Source organism: Oncorhynchus masou, chromosome 29, assembly GCF_036934945.1.
Source record: "Oncorhynchus masou masou isolate Uvic2021 chromosome 29, UVic_Omas_1.1, whole genome shotgun sequence".
NCBI classification, from domain to species: Eukaryota; Metazoa; Chordata; class Actinopteri; order Salmoniformes; family Salmonidae; genus Oncorhynchus; species Oncorhynchus masou.
In genome coordinates this window covers 33,592,277-33,619,431 of record NC_088240.1, presented here as the reverse complement: position 1 = coordinate 33,619,431, position 27,155 = coordinate 33,592,277, and the positions used below count along the sequence as shown (strand labels likewise).

Here is a 27,155-nt window from a genome sequence, read left to right as displayed (position 1 = left end):
CTCTAAACACTTCATTAATGAAGGATTGAAACACAGAGGGTGCATTTTTCAGGCCATAGGGCATTACGTTGTATTTGTAATGCCCAGTGCTGGTGCTGAAGGCGGTCTTCCATTCATCCCCCTCTCTGATGCGTACCAGGTTGTAGGTACTGCGTAAATCCTATTTGGTAAAGTACTGAGCACCGTGCATCTGTTCGATCACAGTGGGTATGAGAGGCAGGGGATAACTGAAATGAACAGTTTCCTTATTTAGTGTCTGGTAATCGATACAGGGGCGGAGACCTCTGTCCCTTTTCTTTTAGAAAAAGAAGCTGGAGGAGGCCGGAGAGGTGGACAAGGGCAAGCGCCTCCTGGAAGTAGACTTCGGTTTCTGCATGCGAGAGAGGGTAGATGTGCCCCCCGGGAGGGTAGAACCAGGCAGTAGGTCAATAGTGCAGTCCCATGGGCGATGATGGGCGGGCACGTGGCACGAATCTTTGAAAAAGCCACCTGTAGGTTCCAGTATTCCTCCGGGATAGGGACGTGGGTGGCCTGGTCTGGACTTTCCAAGGAGGTGGCACTGACAGACACAGAGAGACACTTCCTCTGACACTCCTTCGAACAATCCAACAACCTCCTCTCTGTCCACAATATCCTGGGGTTATGGAACTGTAACCAGAGAAAACCTAAAACTATGGGGTGTGCAGGAGAGTCGAAGATGAGGACAGTGATGTGTTAATGGTGGTTGTGAGCAACTGAGGAAAATGGAAATCATGGTCTGGCTCACCAGTCCTGTTCCTAGGGGACGGTTGTTTAGGGCATGGACTGGGATAGGGGTTGTAAAAGGACTAGAGGAAGTGTATATAAAAGTGGGACGAAACTCAAAGTGGAAAATAATAAAGTACTTAAGTAATAAAGATTCCTCTCAGGAAAACAAGCAACATTTACAATGACCGACAAAGACAAATGACAGAGGGTGTATATATACAGTGATGGAGTGGGGATTGGAACCAGGTGTGTGCAATGATGATGAGACAAGTCCGGGGTTGATGAGCGAAGGGCGTTTGCCAATAGCAGGTTCGGCAGCAGCTAGAAGGCCGGCGACGCCGAATGTCTGCGCTGGATAGGAGGGGGAGCCAAAGTGAAGGCTGGTGTGATGGGCTATTTTGCTTCCACTGGCCCGGGACCTTGTTAAGTTCAACGGCATCGTGAACTTTACCCAGTACATTTACATTACATTTAAGTCAAAAACCTGATTGACAAATTGGGGACATCCAGTTGAAAAAACCTGATTGACTTTGGCTGCAATGTAGGGGAGTAGTGAACTACATGTAGTTGAATTAGTAATTAAACTACAGCACATTTTGCCAGGGGTGCAACTTAGGTTGAAGAAGTCAGAGGTACATTTCTATCTTTATTTATCCCGTCGGATAAAACCTTGTTTTTGTGTTTAATAGGCTAAATTGCATTCTGTTAACATCTGACTCAGAGTGTTCTGTTCATGCAATTAGTAGTCAATGAAATTTCAAATATGATAATTTTTCAGTAAGTAGTTTGGATGTAGTGAACTACTTTTTTAAAGTAGCTTTAGTTAAAAGCTATATTTTTCTTAAGGATAACTTTAGCTTAACTTCTTCCAGTGTGAAGTAATTGGTAGCTTGGTAAAATAAGGTGCATTGGGAAAGTATTCATACCAGTGGCGACCAGTTGGCATGTTTTTATTGGGAGCATTTCTGTTTTGCATGTTATTTTGGCATTAATACGTGTCACATATACATATATAAATATATATTTTCTGCTATATATTGCCCCACCACCATATAAAGCACTATATATGCTGAAACACCTGCATATAGATATACATATAAGATATATAAAATTATATACATATATAAATAGTATATATATATAAATATATATATATAAATATTATATATAAATAAATATATATATATATATATAAATATTATATATATATATATATAATATATATATAATATATAAATATTATATATATATATAAATACATATATATATATAAATATTATATATATATATATAAATATATATATAAATATTATATATATATATATAAATATACATATATATATAAATATATATATATATATACATAATATATATAAATAAATATATAAATATATATAAATATATATATACATACATATATAATATATATAAATATATAAATATATATAAATAAATATGAGTTAATAAAGCCGCATACAAACATGATCTCTTTTTGTTTTCTTGAGTAAGGCAGCTCCAATATGCAGGTGTTTCAGCATAGCTCAGTGCTTTCTGTGGTGGTGGGGCAAGCCAGCAGAAAATACGGAGCGTTGCTCCGTGATTGGCTCAGTGTTCTGTTACTCATGGGGACTCAACATCACCGCCATGTCTAAGGGCAGAGCTAGTAAATTCAAGTGCAAATACATTTAAACTCAGTTTTTCACAATTCCTGACATTTAATCCAAGTAAGAATTCCCTGTCTTTGGTCAGTTAGGATCACCACTTTATCTTAAGAATGTGAAATGCCAGAATAATAGTAGAGAGAATTGTTTATTTCAGCTTGATTTATTTCATCACATTCCCAGTGGGTCAGAAGTTTACTTACACTCAATTAGTATTTGGTAGCATTGCCTTTAAATTGTTCAACTTGGGTCAAACGTTTCGGGAAGCCTTCCACATGCTTCCCACAATAAGTTGGGTGAATTTTGGCCCATTCCTCCTGACAGAGATGGTGTAACTGAAGCAGGTTTGTAGCCCTCCTTGTTCGCACATGCTTTTTCAGTTCTGCCCACAAATTTTCTATAGGATTGAGGTCAGGGCTGGGATGGCCACTTCAATACCTTGACTTTGTTGTCCTTCAGCCATTTTGCCACAACTTTGGAAGTATGCTTGGGGTCATTGTCCATTTGGAAGACCCATCTGCGACCAAGCTTTAACTTCCTGACTGATGTCTTGAGATGTTGCATCAATATATCCACATAATTTTCCCCCCTCATGATGCCATCTATTTTGTGAGGTGCACTAGTCCCGCCTACAGTAAATCACCCCCACAACATGATGCTGCCACCCCATGCTACACGGTTGGGATATTGTTCTTCGGCTTGCAAGTCTCCCCCTTTTTCCTCCAAACATAATGATGGTCATTATGACCAAACAGTTCTATATTTGTTTCATCAGACCAAAGGACATTTCTCAAAAAAGTACGATCTTTGTCCCCATGTGCAGTTGCAAACCGTAGTCTGGCTTTTTTTAATGGCGGTTTTGGAGCAGTGGCTTCATTCTTGCTGAGTGGCCTTTCACGTTATGTCGATATAGGACTCGTTTTACTGTGGATATAGATACTTTTGTGTCTGTTTCCTCCAGCATCGTCACAAGGTCCTTTGCTGTTGTTCTGGGATTGATTTGCACTTTCCGTACCAAAGTACGTTCATCTCTAGGAGGCAGAACGTGTCTCCTTCCAGAGCGGTTTGACGGCTGTGTGGTCCCATGGTGTTTATACTCGCATACTATTGTTTGTACAGATAAACGTGGTACCTTCAGGCATTTGGAAATTGCTCCCAATGATGAACCAGACTTGTGTAGGTCTACAATTTTTTGGCTGATTTCTTTTGATTTTCCCATGATGTCAAGCAAAGAGGCACGGAGTTTGAAGGTATGCCTTGAAATACATCCACAGGTACACCTCCAATTGACTCAAATTATGTCAATTAGCCTATCAGAAGCTTCTAAAGCCATGACATAATTTTCTGGAATTTTCCAAGCTGTTTAAAGGCACAGTCAACTTAGTGTATGTAAACTTCTGACCCACTGGAATTGGAATACAGTGAATTATAAGTGAAATAATCTGTCTGTAAAAAATAGCTGGAATAATTACTTGTGTCATGCACAATGTAGATCTCCTAACCAACTTGCCAAAACTATAGTTTGTCAACAAGAAATGTGTGGAGTGGTTGAAAAACAAGTTTATAACTACAACCTAAGTGTATGTAAACTTCTGACTTCAACTGTATCTGGACAACTACAAATACCTAGGTGTCTGGTTAGACTGTAAACTCTCCTTCCAGACGCACATTAAGCATCTCCAACCAAAAATGAAATCTAGAATCGGCTTCCTATTCGGAAACAAAGCATCCTTCACTCATGCTGCCAAACATACCCTCGTAAAACAGACTATCCTACTGATCCTTGACTTCGGCGATGTCATTTACAAAATATCCTCCAACACTCTACTCAGCAAATTGGATGTAGTCTATCACAGTGCCATCTGTTTTGTCACCAAAGCTCCATATACTACCAACCACTGCGACCTGTATGCTCTCGTTGGCTGGCCCTCGCTTCATACTCGTCACCACTGGCTCCAGGTCATCTAAGTCTTTGCTTGGTAAAGCCCCGCCTTATCTCAGCTCACTGGTCACCACAACAGCACCCACCCGTAGTACACACTCCAGCATGTATACTTCACTGGTCATCCCCTTTGCTATTAGACTCGAAATTGAGCTCAGGTGGATCATGTTTCCATTGATCATCCTTGAGATGTTTCTACAACTCGATTGGAGTCCACCTGTGGAACATACCTGTCTATATAAGGTCCCACAGTTGACAGTGCATATCAGAGCAAAAACCAAGCAATGAGGTCAAAGGAATTATCCAGAGAGCTCGGAGACAGGATTGTGTCGAGGCACAGATCTGGGGAATGGTACCGAAAAAGGTCTGCAGCATTGAAGGTCCCCAAGAATACAGTGGCCTCCATCATTCTTAAATGGAAGAAGTTTGGAAACACCAAGACTCTTCCTAGAGCTGGCTGCACAGTCAAACTTAGCAATCTGTGGAGAAGGGCCTTGGTCAGGGAGGTGACCAAGAACCGATGGTCACCCTTACAGAGCTCCAGAGTTCCTCTGTAGCGATGGGATAACCTTCCAGAAGGACAACCATCTCTGCAGCACTCCACCAATCAGGCCTTTATGGTAGAGTGGCCAGAAGGAAGCCCCTCCTCAGTAAAAGGCACTTGACAGCCCGCTTGGAGTTTGCCAAAAGGCACCTAAAGGACTCTGACCATGAGAAACAAGATTCTCTGGTCTGATGAAATCAAGATGGAACCATCAAGATGGTCTACAAATTTTTCTGTGGTCTTGGCTAATTTCTTTTGATGTAAAGCAAAGAGGCACTGAGTTTGAAGGTAGGCCTTGAAATACATCCAAATGTACACTTCCAATTCACTCAAATTAAGTAAATTACCCTATCAGAAACTTTTAAAGCCTTGACATAATTTTCTGGAATTTTCCAAGCTGTTTAGAGGCACAGTCAATGTAAATATCTGACCCACTGGAATTGCGATACAGTGAAATATAACTGAAATATTATGTCTGTAAACAATTGCTGGAAAAATTACCTGTGTCATGCACAAAGTAGATGTCCTAACCGACTTGCCAAAACTATAGTTAACAAGAAATTTGTGGAGTGGTTGAAAAACAAGTTTTAATGACTCCAACCTAAGTGTATGTAAACTTCCGACTTCAACTGTATGTCACAATAGGTGTAAATATATGGGTCATGACAGTCTTATGACAGGTTATGACCAATCCAATGTATTTATAAAGCCCTTCTTACATCAGCTGATGTCACAAAGTACTGTACAGAAACCAAGCCTAAAACCCCAAACAATGCAGGTGTAGAAGCACGGTGGCTAGGAAAAACTCCCTAGAAAGGCCAGAACCTAGGAAGAAACCTGGAGAGGAACCAGGCCTCTTCTGGCTGAGCCGGGTAGAGATTATAACAGAACATGGCCAAGATGTTCAAATGTTCATAGATGACCAGCAGGGTAAAATAATAATAATAATTCTATGGCAAAGATACTTATGTCTCCCCTTTCATCTGTGTCTAGGTGTTAGCTAGTTCCTGGCTAGCTAGATCTTCAACAAGCAAGGAACAAAAGGGGGGTGGTTCATTCAATACTCTGATGCAGTTGTCATGTGCTGCTGTGAATTGCATCACAAGTGACATGCCAAACGGGAGACGTAAACAGAAAAAGTACATCATACCTGCAATTTCAATGTTGTTTGAGTTGCTTTGTTTATCACCAAATTTGCTACAACACTGCATCCAAGTTTCTAGAAATAGGTGTTTTATGAATATAAGCTCCCCACCAACTCAGCCTGTCTTTTCAAACTTCTAGTAGTTAGCCATGAGAGAAAAAGTACTTTCTCAATTTTTTTTGCATTTCTATCCCACAGAAAATATTAGCGCAATATTTTTGTCACTCAAAAGCCGATTTTACATGGGACTTTTCGGGACCTTTAAGATGGTAGCATGAATTGTTCGGTTCTGCTCAGCTCGAGATGAAGAGCGGAAGAATTGAAGTGATGAATCTGAGCCTTAGTGTTATCAGCTGTGAAAGGCGGGGTTTACAGCAAGGCATGGTTTTCATTGGCCTTGTTAGGCGGGATTCTAAGTTCTTCAGTTCAGCTTCCCATAGTGATGTGATGAACTGAGAGTACTAACTGAAAGGGAACTAGAACTGCCAAAAGATTTGCTGTGATTAATTGCAAATTCTGAATTTGTACATATTTAGCTGTAATTTGAAGGGTAGGAAATATGAACATTTACTCACCAATGTAACAACACAGTGTGGTCAAAGACTTTATTGTAGTCACGATCTGGCTACTTCAAAGTCAACAGTTATGTTTTGGGTTATTACATATTTATCAACTTACTCAGATATCTTCTAAACTACCCACAATGCGTTATTTCTCAACGTCATATGGAGGATCTACTCCGTGCTACCAAGTTTGTATGCTAGCTCTGTAGCTAGCTCAAGCTCTTCACAGACTTTGTAGCTGTGTTAACCTTATTGGAACCCGTTAGCATGGCAGGTTCTGGTGCCTTCATGTCGTGAGCTCAAAATGAAAGAGAAAATCCTACCTGCCTGCTCTAATTGTGTAGTACCTCGTCTGTTTTGCTTTTTGTTTTGTCAACTTTTTTTGATTTTTCGCTGTGAAATTGGCTACGGGACTTTTCTAACTTTTTCCACCTTCCACCTAGCTGACTGACATCTGGAATCTATCTATTTCGGATTTTACTTGCTATTAGCTATTGGATTTCCCTGACTCTTCCTCAGTCCGGTGAAGCGCCCGCCTCCCCTCACTTTGGTAGCTCTCAGCTTGTACTCTTTTTAAAAGGATGGGCCTGCACTCTACCATCGGATGGGCCCCGGTCATCAATCTGTAAGTCTCTGCTTGCCCTTTGCTTTTACTTGTGGTTGTGTTTTAGTTGTGTTAGTTGTGTTCTAGCTGGTCTCCAGTAGTTGGGGCTCTAGCTTGCTGACCATAACCTTGGCGGTTGGCTAGGCTAATAGTGTAAGTTGGCTTAAAAGCGAACATTAGCTGGCTGGCTAAGATAACTGCATATATCTAACATTCTTTCATAACTGGTTAGATGGCGTTATGTATTTCCAAAACGTTGTACTTTAAATGTAGCTATAAGGTAGGTGTTGATAGAAACTGGCTGACTTATTCAGTGCTAACGTAACGTTAGCAACTCTGTTGGAGTTTACATTATAGGGAATCGGCTGGCTTGCCGGGTCCTCCATATTACAACACAACACGGAGAAACATTTTCTGACATGACATTCGGATTGCTGATCGGTTTTATGTGATAAAAACTTTAGGAAAGTGATGTGTAACTTTGCATTGGGACTTTTGTTGTGTACACTAATGCAAATCCATACAGTATGCGTTTATGCTACCTACCCTTTAAGATTGATACAAAAAGCATTACAAGAATATTGACGCCTTAAATTTGCCCAAAGTAACATTAAACAAAATTTTAAATAGTTATACCAATAACAGATACCAATATTATACATTTTAGTGTTGAATTAAAATGTTTATTTTTTTACCAATGTAACAGGACTAAACTAGGAGACATTTACAACCAAGACTCACTTGACATGTACAGACTTTGGCTCGCTCCACAGTTTGAATCCATCCCCTCAGTCAATTATTGACAAAGTAGAAAAGTTGTCTGCATTGACTTAAGTAAAATTACTCAGCAACTTAACAATTAACAGCACTTAACATCCTTCTTCATAGAAACAGCACTAACAACATTAACTAGGACACCTTTTTTTCTGCTGCTATATGTAAGGCTACGTCTTTACAATATATAATATGTAATTGCACTTTCAACTAGGATTCAATACATTTAGGTGACTAGGGAAAACCTACGGTGATTGCATGTATATCAATAAGCATTATTATAGTGAGAAATGCTTTAAGTGGTAACTAATTGCTGCATACAGTACGAGCGCGATGGGCAGCGTGAGAGTGTCTGGGGCTACAGAACAGACAGAGCATTGTGAGCGTCTAAGAGATGATGGTCTTCAACCAATGACTGATTGGGCAACTGGAGAGCCACAAACGATCACAATCAAGTGGCTGGGAAAAATACATGATATGCTATTTAGCGTCCTAATATATTACCACTCAGGTCAAGGGGAATATTCTTATCCCCCCCCCAAAAAACAAATTATTTTCACCCAAGGGTACTTTTATTTTTCCCTAGGTTATTTTTTGTCAGAGCTATGCAACAAAAAAGCATGAGATTTATTTGACTACAACAGTCATATTAAGCTCAGTTCCCAATTGAGTAGTCTATTTTGCATTTAAACCCCAAATAACTGAAGTCTAAATCAACAAATAGTCGTTGGTAGCCCTCCGGGAACCAACGAACAGTCTGATATGAGTTGTTGCACAGTGCGATAATTTCATAAGAAAGCGCTCCCTGCCAGCCCACCGTTCTGTTTCTCCGATCCTCCCACAAGACACTTAAGATGGTGCCAGCCCCGAGATGGGTGGAACGTTCCGTCATGTGGCTTTGGAACAAACCATAGACTCGCCCATAGCTCCACTCATGATGAGATGCATACAGCCTTGATTGAGTCACTGACCAGACATCCCAAATGCCCCCCTGACCTCCCACCAACACTCCCTGGTTCATCTTCCAGACTAGCCACTCTCTCGCTCTCCATTTCCTTCTCACTCTCACTCTCACACACTCTCACTCTCGCTCTCTCAGAAGAAGGAGGTGTCGGATGAGAAGGCCCCAGCCAGCCTGAAGTCTTCTCTCATCAGGACACAGAAGAGACGTTGGGGGAGAGCCTTGGAGTAGGGCGCGGGCCGCGGGACACACGTACGCAGCAGGATCTCACGCCCTGCAGGGGGAGGGAAGTCTGGCACACTGGCACCTCCCATTGGCTTTTTGTCATCAGCTCCACCCCCACGTCCTGTGTCTTCATCCAATGGAGCCAAAAGGGCAGCCTGTGTGGGGCAAGGCAGACAGATGGGAGGAGTCAACAGCTGCGTTTAAACAGACAGCCCAATTCTAATAACACTAATTGGTATTTTGACCAATCCGATCAGCTTGGAAAATTATCTGATGGGATTGACCAATTAGTGGAAAAAAGACCAGAATTAGGCTGCCTGTCTAAACGCAACCAAAGTGGCTAAAATTTAGGTTGGCACATAATTGAGAGGCTAACATTCAGGCCGGCACAAAATGGAGAATGCAGTGCCCAACAGACAGTAGACTTTCTATAAAAGCCAAATAAAATGTGGAAACTAGAACACAATATATTTTTAGGCAGTCTAAGCAGAACCTTAACACATACTACACTTTTACAATGTGAATATAACAGAGTGTGACACGCGAGACTGAGAAAAACATACAACTCATTCTAAGTGGTTGGGGGAATGAAACAACCTCGACAGTGATCAGACCTGGCGCAAGTGAAAGCGTCTGGACTGGGAAACGACAGCAGCATGTTAACACAATCTATTTTTACTGAGCAGGAACAAATTACATAAATTAGAAAGCTGATTACAAATTAACAAATGCCTTCCCACATCTCCCAAACTATTGTCTAAGGCGAGGAAAGGAGAACACATTTAATGGATTGGAGCGATTCGGTGTGTGCTTCCAGATCAATGTATGTATTTGTTTTCAGTGGGGCACAGCATAGCCCTAGAGGGATGGCAACACAAGAAAGCTACGTGACGCTAAGATCTAAAGCCAAAAGGGATCAAACACACCACAGCAACCTCCAATACTTACATAGTAAACTAGCAGGCTAAAACTAGTATATATATCTAACCAGACAGAAAAGAGCAACCTACCACTCCTGAGTGTACATACTAAACAGCAGGATACCACTAACCTACTGTAATGTATACACCGAGTGTACAAAACATTAGGAACAAATTCCTAATATTGAGTTGTGCCCCATATTGCCCTCAGAACAGCCTCAATTCGTCGGGGCATGGACTCTACAAAGGTGTCGAAGGCGTTCCAAAGGGATGCTGGCCCTTGTTGACGGCAACGCTTCCCCCAGTTGTGTCAAATTGGCTGGATGTCCTTTGGGTGGTGGACCATTCATAATCAAATCTTATTGGTCGCATCCATATAGTTAGTAGATGTTTATTGTGGGTGTAGCGAAATGCTTGTGTTACTAGCTCCAACAGTACACTAATATCTAACAACACACACAAATCTAAAAGTAAAAGAATGGAATTAAGAAATATAGAAATATTAGGACAAGCAATGTCGGAGTCCAGAGTATAATTATATGTATGTGATGGCATGTTTAGACATTATGTGGATAGAATATGTAGTATATCTGAAGAATAGGTAGAATTCTTGATATACATGGGGGAAACTGTTGAGCATGAAAAACCTAGCAGCGTTGTAGTTCTTGACAAATCGGTGCGCTTGGCACATACTATCAAAGCCCATTCAAAAGGCACTTCAATCTTTTTTTACAATCCATGTCTCAATTGTCTCAAGGCTTAAAAATCCTTCTTTAACCTGTCTCCTCCCCTTCATCTACACTGATTGAAGTGGATTTAACAAGTGACATCAATAACAGATCATAGCTTTCACCTGGATTCACTTGGTCAGTCTGTCATGGAAAGAGCAGGTGTTCCTAATGGTTTTATGCACTCAGTGTATAGCGACATACCACTCCTTAGTATACATACTAAACCAGCTAAAACTAGTCTACTATAAACCAACCTCCACATCCACCAGAAAACACTTGTTTATAAACGCAGACCCATCAGAGAATGAGAGCAAATGGACATAAACAAAAATAATTGATGAGAGCTACACTAACAGATAGGTGGTTAGAAGAAAAGATGGAAGGGAGGAGGAGAAGAAGAGGGGCTCGGTGGTTAGGTAAAAAGGTCAGGGGGAGGTTAAAAACACAGCAAGTGGCATCGCTTTAGGAACCCTGTGCTTCTCCATTGTGTTATGGACGTCTGGAAATTGCAGCGGTTCACTCTTCCAAACCATTACCAGAGAAATAACTGTAATCTTTGTCTGTATCCCTCCCTCAGCTAGCCTGAACCTCAGTTGAAGCACTAGAAAGAGGGAGAAGTCATCGTGGAGAGGGGCATGGGGGGGTTGAGGCAGCTAGGGTGGGGGGGTGGACTAGGGGTGTAAAGGGGGGATAGGGAGGGTTGCTAGTGGTTACCTCATCACTGCTGTAGTCAGCGAGCTTGACATGGGTGAGAGGCAAGCAGCGTTAGGAGACAAAAAAAACACATAATACGATGGAGAGAACGAAAAAAACAAAATAAACAGAAGAACAAACAACACAACCGACACAAAGTCAGGTGATTAAGAAGAGGATTAGGTTCTGGTTGAGAAGACATGACATTCATCCCACCGTATGCATCACATGCTTAGCATACGCACTCAAGCCAGAGCAAGCTGCATTGCAATCAGACAACACTCAAACTAGTACTCTAGTCTTGTACTGGTAACATGGGTAAGATGAGGGGCAGGACATCTCTCCTCTCTTCTATGTCTCTCTTTCCCTCATTCCCAAGAAACTCACCTCATTTGATTGGCTGATGATTTCATCTGATTTACATGTGCTTGGGATAATTACAAGCTTTCTTTTGAGAGCTTGGCAAAACACAGGCTGTAATTTAACACTGACATCTTGCTGGGTAAAAAAAAGTGATTGAGGGAGTGAGAGTTTGCTGAAATCTAACTATTTTTTTCGCACCGTTTCATCCTCCAACACAAGGCACAGGGGAGAGAGCCAAGACAAGCATTCATTCCCTGTTTGCATTTTACTAGCAATTATTCTAAGGAACAGATCTGGGACCAGGGACTGCATCTGTTGATGAACTCCGGAAGAAGACACATTTATTGGCTTGAACTAACTTTCACGTTGAACAAACAAATGTATGCGTCATTGGATGTGCCAAGACCAAACCAGTCATTGTATTTCAATGTGTTACAGCCAAGCATACACTTACTTTCATAACCAATACAGGTGCAACTGTACAGTACAATGCAAGAGGTAATCTATCATTGCAAGTGCCTTTTAACTGATCATCTCAGACTATTCAGTCAGAGTATACTCAAAGACATGCAGCACAGAATAGACAGTCATTTGGTCCAGGTGTCTCTCTCCTTGCTTGTCAAATCATATCAAACTGAATAAAACAAGACGTGTTTAATTGTCCTTCTGCTAATCATAACAGAGGGAACTACAGAGCCGAGATGTTTGTCTGTCAGATTGCACAAAGCCATTTTTTGACAGACATTTCTATCATACTTGGTATGAGTTGCATTATGTGATATGCAAGAAGTGACTTAACTTAAGCAAGTAAAATGGTTTAATAAAGCGGCAAGAAGAAAGTAGTGATAAGTGAACACATTAGAACACAGTCCAGCAGCAGCATGCTTTTTGTTACTCAGGCAGCATGCCCAGGAGCCCCTCAGGGCCTGGAAAAAGGGTGGGGTTGTAGGAGGGGAATCAGTCAGGGGGAACATAACATCTCCTGCCTGGGATGTTGGACAAACAGCACGTGAGCCGATAGTGGTGGCGGGATATCCTGTGACGCCAGGAGTTAGGAAAGGCCCCAGTGGGAGACGGCGTGTATGTTTGTACAAGTGTGTGCGTGTGTGTTCTGGATGGTGGTGACAGTGTGAGACGGTGTGCTTTACCCTCTGAGCGCTGACAAACAGCTTATGGATGATGCTGCCGGCTGGGCCGCGCCCTGCTCCGATCACAGACACCTCAGGCTCCTCCAGCAGAGAGCTCACAAACCTGAGAGCGAGAAGAAGAGGAGATGGGGAAGAGGTTCATTTCATGTGAGCGTAGTCAGAAAACACATGCAGGTATATTATATTTAAAAGACATGCAATTATACTTTTACCAACAGAATAACGAGAAGGGGTTGTAAAAACTAGCTACAGTACAGTAAACAACATGTGAAAACTACAGCCTTTTTGGAACGCATCCCTCTCCCCTGACACAGCATCTCGGATACAAGGCAGGACAGGCCGTTTCATTGTTGGAGAGAAAAGGGACAGGTCAATGGCTGCATGGTTCCAGGCCAGCTCTGAATGTCCTCAAAATTAGTCTGTCTCTGCCTGGTTCTACTGCCTGAATGGCTGGGCAATCAGAGGCCCCTGGGACAAATGAACACTGGGGGCCTCCCTAATATAACCCCATCTGTCTGTATATCTTTGTTTCTCTCTCTCAATGTAACTGAACCTCTGACACTAAGTGAATACCTAGACAGACGGACACACACACACACACAGACAGACAGAGACACACACAGATGGATCTACACACTCCAGACACACACACACTCACTTATTCTCTCTCAAGATAGGCACACAAACACACCCACTATACTATGCTCCCTTATTACAATCTGAGCAGAGTGTGTGCCTGGGGAGAGGGTGGTGGAGTTTTAATATAGCACACAACACAGTACTTGTGTTTGCCCAACATTTATTAGCATTCCTACTCCTACCCCCCCGAACAGGGTGTATGATGAAATAAGAGCCGGCTTGTGATATTAATAAAGCGAGAAGGATGGGATGGAAGGCACACAAGAGGTACCCACTACAATTCACATCCCGCCTCAACAGAGCCACAATCTGCACTCCACACCGCCCTCTCCCATCTGGACAAAAGGAACACCTATGTGAGAACGCTGTTCATCGACTACAGCTACTACAACGACTACAACACCATAGTGCCCTCCAAGCTCATCACTACGCTAAGGACTATGGGAAGGAACATATCCCTCTGCAACTGGATCCTGGACATCCTGACGGTCCGCCACCCAGGTGGTGAGAGTAGATAAAATTGACAGTTTCAATACCCGGGAATAATTCATCTAACTACAGAGTCCGGGGAAATACAGCAAAAATGTGCCCATTTAAAGTGTTCAAAACCAAGATATAGTGACTATGTAAAGATTCTCTGCAAATAAGAGAGGTGCTGCGCCACCTTGTCAGCGCCACTATGTAAAGATATCACAGAAAGTGAAACTGATATTTTGTAATGATAGAGTAAATTTGATTGGCAATTAAATAGTTGTGAATTGAGAAACAGGCCGTTCATAAATTGTGTTATCATGTTCCTCAAATAATTCAGCGCATTTCAGCAGTTGGTCCAGGCTACAGTATCTTGACACACAGCGGACCCCGAGTAGGCTATAGTGTTGTCGTATCAAACAAACTTTGTAACGGCAGTCAAACAAAAGTAAAATGACCAAAGTTGAAAGCTTGCTAGATAACCTCAAACGAAATGACAGAATCTCTCCTATTTGGCAAAGTCAAGTTGATGATTATACAGACAGCAGATCAGCTCATGAATAACGGGGAGATGAGAGGGAACTGTTTAAATATCAAGGCATCTTAACGGGGACCAACTATTTATAAAAAACAAAATCCATAACTACTCTCATACCGTTTGATGGTCACATTCTATACCGAAGCTCTCATATGGGCAGCAATACAAGACAGAGCAGACATATTATAGCGGTATTTTGACATGCATAGGCGAGACATGCTTTGATAATGCAACCTATAGATTACAGAATAAGGTTAGGAATTTTCAAGCGAGACAGGAGTCAGGATTTTGGGTTTCAGTGGGATTGGGACAATAGAGAAATAACCTGGGCTTTATATAAGGCTACAACGCGAGTCAAAAGATAAATAATAGGCTACAGTTGATTTAGGCTACATGTTTCTGATCAGTGATAGATGAGCAAATTAATAAATAAGCTACCACGTCCACTTGTCCAGCCAGAGATCAATTAACCAAATATATACACAGATTCAGTGAAAAAAAATCACATTGATTGATTATCAGACAAGTCAGGGGTTTTTCGTCAAGAGTAGGCCAGGTTACTACACGAGTGAAGATCAAGGAGACTACCATGTATAACATGCTAGCAAAATGTTCTGATCAGAAAATATACAGTGCATTCGGGAAGTATTCAGAACCCTTGACTCTTACCACTTTGTTAAGTTTCAGCCTTACTCTAAAAAACTCATTAAAATGTTTTTGCCCCGTCAATCTACACACAATAATCTATAACAATAAAGCAAAAACAGGTTTTTAGACATTTTTGGAAAAAACTGAAATAATCACTTTTACATAAGTATTCAGACCCTTCACTCAGTATGTTGTTGAAGCCCCTTCGGCAGTGATTACAGCCTCGAGTCTTATTGTATATGACCCTACAAGCTTGGCACACCTGTATTTGGAGAGTTTCTCCCATACTTCTTTGCCGATCCTCTCAAGCTCTGTCAGGTTGGATGGGGAGCGTTGCTGCACAGCTATTTTAAAGTATCTCTCTTAAAACGTTTGATCGTGTTCAAGTCAGCGCTCTGGCCGGGCCACTCAAGGACATTCCGAGACGTGTCCCTAAGTCACTCCTGTTTTTTTTGGTTGTGTGCTTAGGATCATTGTCCTGTTGGAAGGTGAACCATCGCCCCAGTCTGAGGTCATGAGCGCTCTCCATTCATCTTTCCCTCGATCCTGACTAGTCTCCCAGTCCTTGCCGCTGAAAAAGATCACAAAAGCATGATGCTGCCACCACCATGCTTCACAGTAGGGATGGTGCCAGGTTTCTTCCAGACGTGACACTTGGCATTCAGGCCAAAGAGACACTTGGCATTCAATTTTGGTTTCATAAGACCAGAGAATCTTGCTTCTCATGGTCTGAGAGTCCTTTATGTGCCTTTTGGCAAACTCAAAGCGGGCTGTCATGAATTTACAAAGGAGTGACTTCCGTCTGGCCACTACCATAAAGGCCTGATTGGTGTAGTGCTGCAGAGATGGTTGTCCTTCTGGAAGGTTCTCCCATCACCACAGAGGATCTCTGGAGCTCTGTCAGAGTGACCATCAGGATCTTGGTCACCTCCCTAACCAAGGCCCTTCTCCTCCGATTACTCAGTTTGGCTGGGCAGCCAGCACTAGGAAGAGTCTTGGTGTTTCCAAACTTCTTCCATTTAAGAATGATGGAGGCCACTGTGTTCTTGGGGACCTTCAATGTTGCAGACATTTTTTGGTACCATTCCCCAGATATGTGCCTCACCACAATTCTGTTTTTTCCTTCATGGCTTGGTTTTTGCTCTGACATGCACTGTCAACTGTGGGACCTTACAGTGGGGCAATACAGTATTTAGTCAGCCACCAATTGTGCAAGTTCTCCCACCCTGTAATTTTCATCATAGGTACACTTCAACTATGACAGACAAAATGAGAAAGTTCTCCAAGGCTACACACTGCAACAGAATAAAAGCAAAGTTTTAATGTTCTGAATGTTTATCCATAGGCCGACTGACATCCCTGGTGAGATTGTCTGAATCCCTGTACAGGTGACAGCACACAATTTTCTTTCAAACTGAATTGAATGTGCATACTATTCAAATCACACAGAATTAATATGGATTGTTTACAGTAACAGTGGCAAAATCTTACATTTCCACTTTAGGTGTACAGAGTCTGCACTTGCCTAAAACCATTTCCTACAATTTCAGCAACCACAGAGGAACTTTCAAATAGCTTCCCCATGAAAAAAGTTCCTTTCAAGTTCTTTACCTTCCCAGATATCATTTATTCACTAGTTGGTAACTTGGAGGATGCCAGAATATTATACAGTGGGGCAAAAAAGTATTTAGTCAGTTGTGAAAAAAAGATGAAGGCCTGTATTTGGTCACCAACCATGACAAAAAATGAGAAAAAAAATCAAAAATCAATTGTAGGATTTTTTATGAATTTATTTGCAAATGGTGGAAAATAAGTCACCTCAAACAAACAAGATTTCTGACCTGTAACTTCTTCTTTAAGAGGCTCCTCTGTCCTCCACTCGTTACCTGTATTAATGGCACCTGTTTGAACTTGTTATCAGTATAAAAGACACCTGTCCACGACCTCAAACAGTCACACTCCAAACTCCACTATGGCCAAGACCAAAGAGCTGTCAAAGGACACCAGAAACAAAATTGTAAACCTGCACCAGGCTGGGAAGACTGAATCTGCAATAGGTAAGCAGCTTGGTTTGAAGAAATCAACTGTGGGAGCAATTATTAGGAAATGGAAGACATACAAGACCACTGATAATCTCCCTCGATCTGGGGCTCCACGCAAGAACGGTGAGCAAAAATCCCAAAACCACACGGGGGGACCTAGTGAATCACCTGCAGAGAGCTGGGACCAAAGTAACAAAGCCTACCATCAGTAACACACTACGCCGCAGGGACTCAAATCATGCAGTGCTAGACGTGCCCCCTGCTTAAGCCAGTACATGTCCAGGCCCATCTGAAGTTTGCTAGAGGGCATTTGGATGATCCAGAAGAAGATTGGGAGAATGTCATATGGTTAGATGAAACCAAAATATAACTTTTTGGTAAAAACTCAACTCGTCGTGTTTGGAGGACAAAGAATGCTGAGTTGCATCCAAAGAACCCCATACCTACTGTGAAGCAATGGGGGTGGAAACATCATGCTTTGGGGCTGTTTTCTGCAAAGGGACCAGGACGACTGATCCGTATGGGGCCATGTATCGTGAGATTTTGAGTGAAAACCTCCTTCCATCAGCAAGGGCATTGAAGATGAAACATGGCTGGGTCTTTCAGCATGACAATGATCCCAAACACACCGCCCGGGCAACGAAGGAGTGGCTTCGTAAGAAGCATTTCAAGGTCCTGGAGTGGCCTTGTCAGTCTCCAGATCTCAACCCCATAGAAAATCTTTGGAGGGAGTTGAAAGTCTGTGTTGCCCAGCAACAGTCCCAAAACATCACTTCTCTAGAGGAGATCTGCAAGGAGGAATGGGCCAAAACACCAGCAACAGTGTGTGAAAACCTTGTGAAGACTTACAGAAAACGTTTGACCTCCATCATTGCCAACAAAGGGTATATAACAAAGTATTGAGAAAAAAGTAACAAAGTAACTTTTGTTATTAACCAAATACTTATTTCCACCATAATGTGCAAATAAATTCAAAAAAATCCTACAATGTGATTTTTGAATTTTTTTCTCTCATTTTGTCTGTCATAGTTGAAGTGTACCTATAAGGTATAATGTACCTATAATTACAGGCCTCATCTTTTTAAGTGGGAGAACTTGCACAATTGGTGGCTGACTAAATACTTTTTTGCCCCACTGTATATAGACAGGTGTGTGCCTTTCCAAATCATGTCCAATCAATTCAATTTACCACAGGAGGACTCCAATCAAGTTGTAGAAACATCAAAGATGATAATTGGAGCCTGAATACTTATGTAAATAAAGGTATTTCTGTTTCTTTTTTATTATTCTGCAAAAATGTTCCCAGAACTGTTTTCGCTTTGTCATTGTGGGGTATTGTGGGTAGATTTTTAAGGAAACAAATTAATTTAATCAATTTTAGAATAAGGCTGAAACGTAACAAAATTTGGGAAAAGTCAAGAGGGCTGAATACTTTTCGAATGCACTGTATGCTACCAGCTCTCATAGGTCTCATGTCAGAATTAGACGTTCATCCACGTTTGTCAAACATCAAATTTGGAAATTATTCCAAATGTCGGGATTGGCATTTGGGATTGCCCCCCCCCCAATTAGCTTGAAAAACAAGTTAATGACTCCAACCTAAATGTATGTAAACCTCCGACTTCAACTGTATATACCCTCCCAAAATGATCATAATATCTTCTTTGTATCTCAAAATCATCAATGTGGTTAACCTTCGTCTAAATTTTTCAAATCTAAAAAGATACAACTCTACCAGAGTGCCCTTAGATCATTTGAAAAGGCTTCACTTGACTGTTGCACTTGAATCATTCCCACGGTAAATGGCTAGGCCCACTATGCTATGAGACCACACACTATTACAGAGACTGATATTACTGGCCGCAATTGATATGGTGAAAACAACGAGTGGGGTGGGAGATGTACAGACACTCGCATCAATACCTTTGTCAGTTAACACTGCTAAATGAAGAAATGACGCTATTGCTAGTAATCAAGAGAAAACTCTGACTGAATGACTCAAACTACCCAGCTTATGCTCTCCAAATGTACATTAGCCGTGAGGGCCGAGATGCCCATGAGTTGAAGTTTGTACGTCAGGGGATGCAATTCACGAGGACATATTGTTCCGTCTCACGCTTCCCGAGCATGAAATGGCACAGAGGATGTTCAGTACGCTGCGTGGCTATATTGACGAAAAACAGATTCCATGGGATCGAATGGTGGGATCTTGCACAGATGGGGCTCCATCTATGGTGGGACGGCAGGCCTCTGCACTCTAGTTATGATTGCGTCTCCCTCTGCCATATGGGAGCATTGTATGATACACAGAGAGGAACTGGCAGCAAAAGAGCTGAGCACAGAACTGAAATATATAGCAGCAGGTAACTTCAATGGTAAACTACATCAAACCATATCCACTGCACGCAGGCCTGTTCACAAAACTATGTGATATGTGATCAGAGCATGACAATGTTCTATTTCACACTGAGGATTGGTGGTAAGCAAGGGGGAGGGTTGAAAAGATGTTCACATTGACAGAGGAACTTCTGTCATTCACAAAGGATGTAAAAAAATTTTTTTTTTTAAATAACTTTCTGTGTAAAGTAAAAGAAAATGTCTCCTTGCCTATGCAATAGACATCTTTGGGAAACTGAACTCAAGCATGCTGGGGAAATAAAAAAACATTCTACAGATGCGTAACCGCATCAGTGGATTCAGAGGAAAGAATTCTTATTGGAGAGTCTAACAAAAGTCTTACTTATTGGAGAGTCTTACAAAAGCGAACCATGCCCCCTTCCCAACGCTGAGCATGTTTCTAACAGAAAACAGCATCAGTAAGTGAACTGGGAACTAAGCAATCTCAGACTTCTGACTTCAGTGCATTAAGGATAACTGGGAACTAGGGGAAAAAAACGAGCTCTGACTGGGAAAAATCCTTTTGAACGGTCATCCAACTCGGGCCTCTTTCTAGAGCTCCGACATTCCGACCTGAAGATCACTGACGTCATGATTTGACCTCTAATTCTTCAGAGTTCCCAGTTATCTTGAAAGCACCATAAAACTCCTAGCACCCTTTGCCAGCTCAAATCTGTGTGAAGCTGGATTGAGTGCTCTCGTTTGCATTAAAACAAAAAATTTTCCTTACTTTGAGAAGCTCCGACGCGACATGCATCAAGCATACCCTTCTCATTAGTGGTGGTGAGATAAGACATTATGTCAGTCTAATTTGCAATTGACTGTCATAGCCCCACATTCAAAGTATGTGATGGTGAGTTAAGACAATCAGAATGTTAGAAATGTTTTTCAATTGACTGCGATAGTCACAAATAAAAATAAAAAGTTAACATAGGCTGTTAATGACAATTTTTATGGACTCCCTCAGACACCGCCTGGTATAGAGGTCCTGGATGGCAGGGAGCTCAGCCCCAGTGATGTACTGGTCCGTACGCGCTAACCTCTGTAGCGTCTTGCGGTCGGATGCCAAGCAGTTGTCATACCAAGCGGTGATGTAGCCAGTCAAGATGGTCTCAATAGCGCAGCTGTAGAACGTTGAGGATCTAAGGGGCCATGCCCAATCTTTTCAGCCTTTTGAGGGGGAAGAGGCGTTATCGTGCCCTCTTCACAACTGTGCTGATGTGTGCGAGCCATGATAGATCCTTAGCTCCACTACTGCCCTGTCGATGTGAATGGGGGTGAGCTCGGCCCTCCATTTCCTTTGTCTAGCTGACGGTGATGGAGAGGTTGTTGTCCTCGCACTACCCTGCCAGGTCTCTGACGACCTCCTTATAGGCCAGGGGTTCTCAAAGTTGTTTAGCCCATGACCCCATGTTGATATCAGAAAATTCTCGCGACCCAACCATGTGAAAAAAATGGTCATTAATAGCCTATGGTTGGGTTCGTGAGAGTTTGGGAACCCCTGCCCTATAAGGAGGTCGTCAGAGACCAGGCAGGGTGGTGCGAGGACAACAACCTCTCCCTCAAACGTGTTATTACTTTTCTATTATTTTCTTTCTCTCAGCAGTTGGGAAGGGCCCGTCAGGAAGCATTTCACTGTTGGCCTACGTCTGTTGTTTACGAAGCAGGTGATGAATAAAATGTTATTTGATTTGAGAGGACAAAAGAACAACAGTGGGGAAGGAGGAGTAGTGGCATGGAGGGTTGGTTAAAATGTGCCTGCTGGTTTCATCAGGAGTAGGACTGGAGAGAATCTACAGGGAAGTTAAAAGCACTGTCTGAAAACCGAATCGATAACACTTAAGCTATTCATGGTTTCGATTGGTCTCACTTGCAAAAGAGATTTTATCTCAATAGAAATAGACCTGCATAGAAATAGATAGGTTTGAAGCAGTTGGATTGATTTCATTTAACACCATAGGCATTTTTGTATCTCCGCAGATCTATCTGGCCCTACTGGTTAACATTAAACTACTTTGTTTAGCGCACAGTGCTTGCAATGCCAGGAATGTATGCATGCCTAATACGCTTTGGATAAAAGTGTCTGCTGAATGGAATATATTCGTATTATTTCAGGGCGTGCTGCTTTTGTCCTACTGTACCTCTCCAGATCCTCTGCGTTGTCGCCCTGCTCTACCTTCCCGATGCCAAACTTGGCCTTCAGAGAGCGGGAGCGGGCAATGACCGTCTCCACCGCTATCAGCTGGGTAATCACGTCCTGTTGGAGGAGACAGACACATAGACACAGTACTAGGGTGGATGAATTGGGGATAGAAAAAAAGTATACTGTGGCTACCTTGCAGTCCAACCAAGGGGTTAGAGGTAGAGGTTAGGGATTAGAGACTGTTGGGTAGAGATCATCAAATCTTTCCAGGTCTCCCTTGAAAAACAGGATTTAGCCTGGTAAGATAAAGGCTAGATGAAAAAAAAAGTTGTTTCCAGTCACCTCTAGTTTCTTGTAGTCTGGGCTGGGGTGGCGCAGCAGCTTGCTGGCATGAGAGGTGGCCTGCTGGATGGCCTTTCTAACAGATAGGATGTCCTCTACTGACTCTGTACGGGAGAGAAGAGAGGAAGTTGGTGAGATATGAGAGAGGGATAGATAAAGAGACAGAGACCGAGCAACAGGACCCTGCAGTCACTAACCCTCCTCCTTCTCCTTGAGGATGGCAGCATGGAGGATGCAGGGCAGGAGATGGCGGGTCAGGTCTGCTGGCTTCTGTACCGCCAAGTAGTGCAGCACCTGGGGGAGGGGGAAGAATATCAAAAGCAAATTCTCTACTCTCCATCTCTCTCTTTTACAGCAATTATGATTCCAGAGGTTGTCAGGGACCAGGCAAGGTACTTGACATTTCCAAAGGCATTGTTCTTTTACAAAACTGGTTCATCGGCTTCTTTTGACTTATGGAGGCTGTCTGCCGCATAAACGCAATTGTGTTGGCGAGAGGCAGCGCTGCATTTTAATGACCCTCCTCTTTATACAACACAGGGTCATTCGTTATGTTGAGTGAGTCAGTGATGAGATTCCAGAAGCTCAATCTGATTTGGTATCCCTTAATAACACACAACCCTTCAGGCTCTCGTGCACAGGGAGAGCACAGGGATAGAAGGAAAGGCACAGTACAGCGCTCTTAAGTTGTCGCAGAGTGACCTTGTGGCGATGGTCTTGACTGCAAACAGAGGACTGTGGATTATAGAAGCACACCTGTCATCTACCTACTTAAGAGGACAACTTACTGGAGCAGGAAGAAAAAAGAAAAAAATATATAAATCAGCAGTAAATTAATTCCAAACTAAATTGTGCACCTGGAATTTCCCCAAAAGAGCCGGCTGGCTGGCGGCCATACGGATGAAGGACGCCGTGCTATAGGCTAGATGACCGACCTTCAAGGCCCGGCAAGGTTCCCCTGAACTCAGTTTAAACTCTCAGGGAGGGGACCCATGGCAGGGAGGGGAGGGACACCTTGTGTGTGTGTGTGTGTGTGTGTGTGTGTGTGTGTGTGTGTGTCATAGCAGGGACACCTTGTGTTCTGACCTACTTCCTATTTCTAGCAGCGCTGCATGGTGATTGGCTGAAACAGGGACAAACAGAGAGAGGCAGAGTGTGTAGTGAACCTGACAGTGTTTCGATCTCTGGGCTGGCAGCAATGAGGTAGAGGTGTCATTCACTGAGTCTCAGTCTAGCAGTTCAAAGGGGGGGGCTTTTGAACTGCTTGTTATATTAACCCAAACTGAGCTTCTCCTCCCTTTTAGTAATTCCTGGTCTGGTAACCAAAGACTCTGGAACTAACATGGTATGATGTGATTTATCAGTTGTAAAAAGGTTTAATAAGGGCTCTGATGGGACCAGAGTTTTTCAAAAAATCAGGTCACATGGTTTTAAAAACTCCTGGCCTTTGGGAGGATGAAAACCATGTCAAACTGCAGCAACCTTTATATTTTACAGCTAGACTAAAGGGGGGGTTTTCATCAACACATACACAGAGACAACAACATTATTGGACGATAGAACTCACAGGGCTTAGGTCTGCTTTACGCAGGTCTGCATCGTGTAGGCCTGCACTACGCAACTATAGGATTAATACAAAAAAAGACCTCAAAGTCTATGTCAGATATTGAGTTAATTGATTCATTCCAGTTAATAAAGTTGGATTGAAAAAGTATAGATTGCCTAGTCACCCAAAGTTTGAATATAAACTAAATTGAATATTTAGTATTTTCAAATCCAAAAAAATGAGCTAGCTATAAAAACACAATGTTACCTCTTCGTTTACCCTGGCCAGAGGGATAGGGTGAAGTAGATTGTAGGCAGCTGTTGTTAGGATTCTACAGTTGACCAGACTAAAAAAAATAAAAAATGTAAAAAATGATGGCGGCCCTGCAATGCACAATACAATTTTTAAAGCTCAGTACCTTCTCAGCCTCCTTGGTGTCGTCAAACAGGCGTCTCTGTCTGCGAGCGGGGGTAGTCTTGGCTGTGGCCCACGCCTCCATCCACATGTTTCCTGGGATCTTCATCCTGGCACTCAAGTCACCCCTGACCACTGTGTCTCCGTTCACGTCCACCACCTCCTCCTCAACGTAGTCCCTGGGCGAGTACCACCTCACAAAGTCCTCCAGGGAACAGCCAGGGTTCGCTGCCTAATATGGACACGGACAGACACAGGCGTGTCACTGTCACAGCAAAGTCATGTTCTCAAACCCCACAGATGTTCAAGGTTTTCCACTATATTCTAATCTTCCAAAGCATATATAACACAGTCAAGAGAAGTCAAAAGTCTTCTAAAAAACCCTGGCGATAGTAGCAGAAGACACACATACATCTGGCTGATGTCATCACCACCTCTAGTGCTTCAGCTCCCCTCCAGAGCAGTGCTCGCTGTCTGTGAGCTCATGACTCAAAGACAGGTGATGATTCAGGTGTAGCAGACAGCATCAGTCTGTTAATGGCCCTCAGAGGGACTGAGTCTGAATCAGAGTACCTGCTGCTGTGAAATAAATCAATGTCTCACTGCTTCCCTGCTTCCTCTGGAAACCAACCGACTGACCAATTGAACAAGAACTTTTGTGTGACCTTTCGCTGATGTGCGTTAGTGAGATTCAACACAGTAATTTCTCTCCTTCATTCACACTCCATAATTAATTAGAAGCCTGCCTTACTTCATTTCCTTTATTTTTTTTTCCGTGGAAAGTTTCGTAGCAAGGAGACAGCTCCATTTCAGTGCAGCGGCAGTAGATGGATTGATGAGATAGAGGATAAAGCGTGAATAACTGAGACAGGAGCTCCTCCGTAGCCTGGGGGTCCAGGCCAGGACAGGAGGCTTCTCTACTGCAGTCCCCCTAAAGAAGTGTGTGTGTGTGTGTGTGTGTGTGTGTGTGTGTATTTGCATGTGTGTGAAATTTGTGTGTGCGCGCATACTGGAATTTGTGCGTGTGACATATTCAGTTGAGGCGGGGGCTGGTTACGTAGTGCTTGGCTGTCATATTCCTAAGTCCCCACCATTCATCAGTGGTCCATCCTTGGCATTGCACCCGCAAGGACCGGGATAATTAAAGCTAAAATGCCAGATTATGCTTGGCTAAGCACAATTACATACAGAGCAGGTCGGCCCTGGCCATGAAACATTTTGAGGCCATTCTAACTCAACTAAGGGCCCCATTTACCGCTCTGGTTGAATACACAACATTCTTCTTCCTCTAGTTTATAACCCATCTCCCTCCTCCTCACATCAGCTGTTGTCGGAGCTCAGAAAGAACAGAAGAAGAAGAGGTCGAGAACATACAACTAACTCCAAAGTAGAGCATTTAGTGGGCCAGCTAAAAACAGACCGGGGTAATGCAACAGAAAGTTGCAACTGTGCCCCCTGAAAGAACACTATTTGTCAACGTTTGTTACTGTTGGCAACAAAGGGGTTGAGCCTGAAGTCCCATCAGAGAAGTTTAAAGATAATGACCTGACGTTCTGAACCTCTTGAATCCAACAGCTTGGAGTTGGCAGGTGTGGCTTCATTCTACTCAGCAGAAAAATGGGGTGTGTTTCACTGTATTCATTGCACAATAAGGTGACCATAGAGATTAATGAAACTTTCTTTAGCCTGAGTCCATTCTTTTTTTAAAGAGACAACTATTAAAAAAGAGCGGCTTTGTAGATTTGTCTGCATGACGAAGGAAATCTACATGAATCATTAAAAAGCATTTGTGTGTTCAACATTCTATCAACTAATACTTTTACAGGCATAACATCAACGACTAGTATTCAATAATTCAACACGACGGAGGCTTATTTTCTAAATGGAAATTATTTGAAGCACTAAAACAGAAATCTATACAGAAAAATCAGCTCTCAAAGACCTCTTCACATGTCCAAATCCACACCCCTCACACTTTCTAATAAGAAAGAAGCCTTTCATTGATCTTAATAACACAATTAGCATGCCCTCCACTATGCCACCTTGTGAGACGAGGGAGGCAGAGAGACTGTGAGAATCAAATCAAACGCCCCCCAGTCTGACGCATTGACTGACTGAGAGGACGGAGAACACTAATAGGCTCCTGTGCCACTCACCCAGTCTGGGTGTCAGTGAGAGTGAGTGTGCCTCTCTCTGTGTGTTTCTCTGTGTTTGTGCCAGCATTCATTTCAGGGTGTGTGTGTGTAAAATATGTATGTCAGGGAGGGGTGTGTGTCCTCACCTTAAAAGACTCCATGTCTGAGAGCAGACAGGCACTCTGCATGCGGGCGCGGAGGTGGGCACCCTCGGCTGACGTGCCCAGTTTGGCCAATACCTCCGACTGCTCCTCTAGAAGGTCTTCTGTCATGGGCGCTGGCTCCTGGGGAGTGGGGAGGAGGACACTCAGGGTTTCTGTGTTTTAGGGGTTTTGGTGTGTGCATGAAGAAGTGAGTGTGTGGGGATTGGTTTCCGACACACAAGGAAGCCAGAAACTGACCCCTAAAGCTGATCCATAAGGTCTGTATGTTACAGTACTTATTAGTGTGTGAGAGACATGCTGCAGTGACAAGGATTGGCCCGGTCATTGACTCTGAGCACTACAGAGGAGACAGCTCGTCATGTTCATTAGCAACCTGTGGAACAATGGAACACTTGGGGCACCTACAACCCCATGCCAAAACACCCACAATGCCCTGCCAATCTCCCATCAGCTCCAGCTAATGAACACAGGTTCTGTCTTGTAGAGCAATGTCCACAGTCCACAGTTCTGTCTAGTGTCCAAGTTGCTGAAGGGCAACTGAACACTGCATAATGTTTGCTAAGGTCGGACTCGGTTCCACCACTGGCAAAGTCAGTTATGATCACCGGCCAATCAGGTGCATAACGAAAATGGTTATGCACCTATTTGAATGAACA

General features: G+C 42.8%; 1 protein-coding gene across 1 annotated transcript in view; it reads right to left on the bottom strand.

The window, feature by feature from the left end:
- Window positions 1–7,866: 7,866 nt before the first annotated feature.
- Window positions 7,867–27,155, bottom strand: part of LOC135519379 (rab3 GTPase-activating protein catalytic subunit-like) — a 47,510-nt gene continuing 28,221 nt past the window's right edge. The window contains exons 18-24 of the mRNA XM_064944571.1: window positions 26,482–26,619; window positions 24,205–24,432; window positions 22,438–22,534; window positions 22,241–22,344; window positions 21,897–22,012; window positions 13,021–13,123; window positions 7,867–9,320 (exon numbers count right to left, since the gene is read on the bottom strand). Coding sequence (XP_064800643.1) covers window positions 9,075–9,320; window positions 13,021–13,123; window positions 21,897–22,012; window positions 22,241–22,344; window positions 22,438–22,534; window positions 24,205–24,432; window positions 26,482–26,619 — 1,032 coding nt within the window. The 3' untranslated portion in view covers window positions 7,867–9,074. The remainder of the gene's footprint in view (window positions 9,321–13,020; window positions 13,124–21,896; window positions 22,013–22,240; window positions 22,345–22,437; window positions 22,535–24,204; window positions 24,433–26,481; window positions 26,620–27,155) is intronic.